The following is a 2513-nucleotide window of genomic DNA, read 5'->3' as shown; positions in this document are numbered from 1 at the left end:
GACGACGCAGGCACCGACGTGCAAACCCAGGGCGTGCCAGCAAGCCATGCGCTGGGACAATTACTTTGAAAACTCGCGGCACCAACGGCGACAACCCCAGTACCCGACGGATTCCAATGACAGCCACAAACAAAACATGCGCGGCGCGGGGACAGCTGCCACCCTCGCTCATACCCCCACGCATGATGCATTCTGCTGCAACACGCCGCCACTGCCGTGGCTGCCTCGACCCCCCCGCAAAGACATAAAGCAAACAGACCCCGACCCTCGCCCCACTCCACACAGGCGCTCCCCTCGCCCCGTCGTCGCAACAGCGGGCGCGGCACGGCTCCACTGCAGCGTGTGACAGGCCGCACTGCCGCGTCACGCCAGCTGCTCCAGCGCCGTCTGGACGCGCTCCCGCAGGTCCTGGTCCTCGTCAGCAGCCAGCGCCTTGAGCGCCGCCTCCACCCCCAGGTCGCGCAGCCGCGCGGCGCGCGCGGCGACCTCGGGCGGCGGCGCGCCGGGGTGGGCGGCGGAGTCGAACCACAGCAGGTTGATGACGGCCCACACCGCGGGCACCTGCATGGCGCGAGTGTGTGCGAGTGTGTGTGTGTGTGTGGGGGGGGGGTTAGGGGGGAGGAGTGAAGGAGAGGAGGGCGCCAGGGTGCAACGTCGTTGCACGTGTGATGCTATGCACGACGCACAAGGCAGCTTATTACATGCACGTGCACTTGAAGCTTGGAAGGAGAGAAGCGCGGCAAGCAGGGTGGGAGAGGCGGCACCTCCTGAGGCTCACTCACCCGTAGCTGCGCGGCCGTGGGGACCGCCGCAGCGTCGCCCGCTGCCGCCCCGCCGCCGCCACCACTCCCGCTCCTGCTCCCGCTCCGCCGCCCGCCCGCCGCGCCCCCGCACGCCGCAGCGGCCCCGCCGCGCGGGCCCACGGCTGCAGTCGTCGCCGCCGCCGCCGCCGCCGCCTCCTGGGGCTGCGCGCGCAGGTGGTGCAGCAGCAGCGCCGGCACGTTTGACGCCATGACGGCCGCCTTGTGCGCCTCTGCCCCCGAGCACAGGTTTGCCACCGCGTAGACCGTGGCCTCCAGGCCGCGGGGGCCGGCGGCGCTGGCGGCTGCAGCGGTGGGGTCCAGTCGCTCCTCCAGCAGCGGCAGGATGTCGCCGCCGCTCCAGGAGAACAGCTGGGGGCCGCAGGAGTGGAGGGGTCAGGGATCAGAGGTGAGAGATCCGCAGAGGGTCGATTGTCTTACACAGAGGACAATCAGGACGGGCGGCGACGAGTGGCGCTGGCTCAGTGTGATAGGCATGCGGGCGCCGAGCACTTGCGCCGCGGAGTGCGCTGTGGGCCACAAAAGCAGGAGGAGGGGCAAGAGAGTGGCGTGCCGGTGGGCACCAGCGGCGGCCGCGAGGTTGGGGGGAGGGGGGCAGCGCACCTCCTGGATGCCCTCGCTGCTGGCGGCAAAGAGGTTCTGCAGCAGCAGCGCCGCCTCCGCCGCCACCTTGGGCTCGCAGTCAGCCAGCAGCGCGCGCATCGCGCCCCACGGCAGCTCCCGCAGCAGCGCCTGCAAGGCGTTGGGGGAGGGGGAAGTGCGGGCGGCGGGTGCGGCGGGGCTGATGCTGGGGCAACAGTGGAGACAGCTGCCCCGCCAGCTTTGTAGGGCGCAAATCGTGCCTTTGTCAAAGGCACAGAGCTGCATTTTGCACTGCCCAAGTTCCCCCGCCGCCCACAACTTTGCCCGTCAGCCACAGGGACCCGGGGCCGCGCGCGAGCGCCCGCCGCCGCCGGCGCACCGCGCGCGTGGCCGCGTCCTCGCTCTTGATCGTGAGGTTCTTGAGCGCGGTGACCGCGCCCGCCCGCAGCTCCGGCACCATGGAGCCCGCCAGCGGCACCAGCAGCTTCAGCGCGCCTGCCGCCAGCACGGCCTGGCGGATGTTGCGGAAGTCCAGGACCAAGTTGCAGATCGCGGCCGCCGCGCTGACCTGCGGCCGGGGGGGGGGGGGGACGGTGCCGGCGTTGCGTGTGTTGCTGGCCGAGTGGTCACGTCAGGGAGACGCCGGAGGTGCACTATGGGGACCAGGCGTGAGCCACTGTGCCGAAAGGCTAGGTTCCCGTCTCTCCCTGGCCGCAGTGATGGCCAGGGTAAGACTCGGTGTGTGTGCGTGCCAGGCCGAAAGGGTGGGAGGCAGCGAAAGCACTGGCCCACCCTTGCTGCGCGTGCCGGCGCCCCACCTGGACCTCTGTGCTGCCGTCCCCCAGCAGCTTCACAAGCGGCGCCGCGACGCCGGCGTCCACGATGCACACCCGCAGGCTGCGCGCGCTGTGGCTGAGCCCCCGCACGCACTGCGCCGCCGCGGCGCGCGCCGCCTCGTCGGGGTCAGACAGGGCCGCCACGATGTGCGGCGTCGCCTTTGCGGACACCACCTGCGCCCGCGCGTCCTCCTCGTGCGTGCACAGCGCGCCCAGCGCGCGCAGCGCGCCGGCGCGCACCCGCCGCGCGCCCGCGGCGGCCGCAGCGGCGGCC

The 2513-nt window shown here is 72.1% G+C and overlaps 1 protein-coding gene across 1 annotated transcript in view; it reads right to left on the bottom strand.

Annotated features, from left to right (window-relative positions):
• Window positions 1–363: 363 nt before the first annotated feature.
• MNEG_8304 (hypothetical protein) overlaps window positions 364–2513 on the bottom strand; it is a gene marked incomplete at both ends in the record, with an annotated part of 4579 nt that continues 2429 nt past the window's right edge. The window contains 5 exons of the mRNA XM_014043222.1: window positions 364–561; window positions 783–1172; window positions 1425–1553; window positions 1783–1971; window positions 2222–2413. Of these exons, the coding sequence (XP_013898676.1) occupies window positions 364–561; window positions 783–1172; window positions 1425–1553; window positions 1783–1971; window positions 2222–2413 (1098 nt within the window). The remainder of the gene's footprint in view (window positions 562–782; window positions 1173–1424; window positions 1554–1782; window positions 1972–2221; window positions 2414–2513) is intronic.

The sequence above is a fragment of the Monoraphidium neglectum genome (assembly GCF_000611645.1).
Source record: "Monoraphidium neglectum strain SAG 48.87 unplaced genomic scaffold scaffold01562, whole genome shotgun sequence".
Lineage (NCBI taxonomy): Eukaryota > Viridiplantae > Chlorophyta > Chlorophyceae > Sphaeropleales > Selenastraceae > Monoraphidium > Monoraphidium neglectum.
The sequence above is the reverse complement of the archived record's forward strand: the minus strand, read 5'-3'. Positions and strand labels throughout refer to the sequence as shown.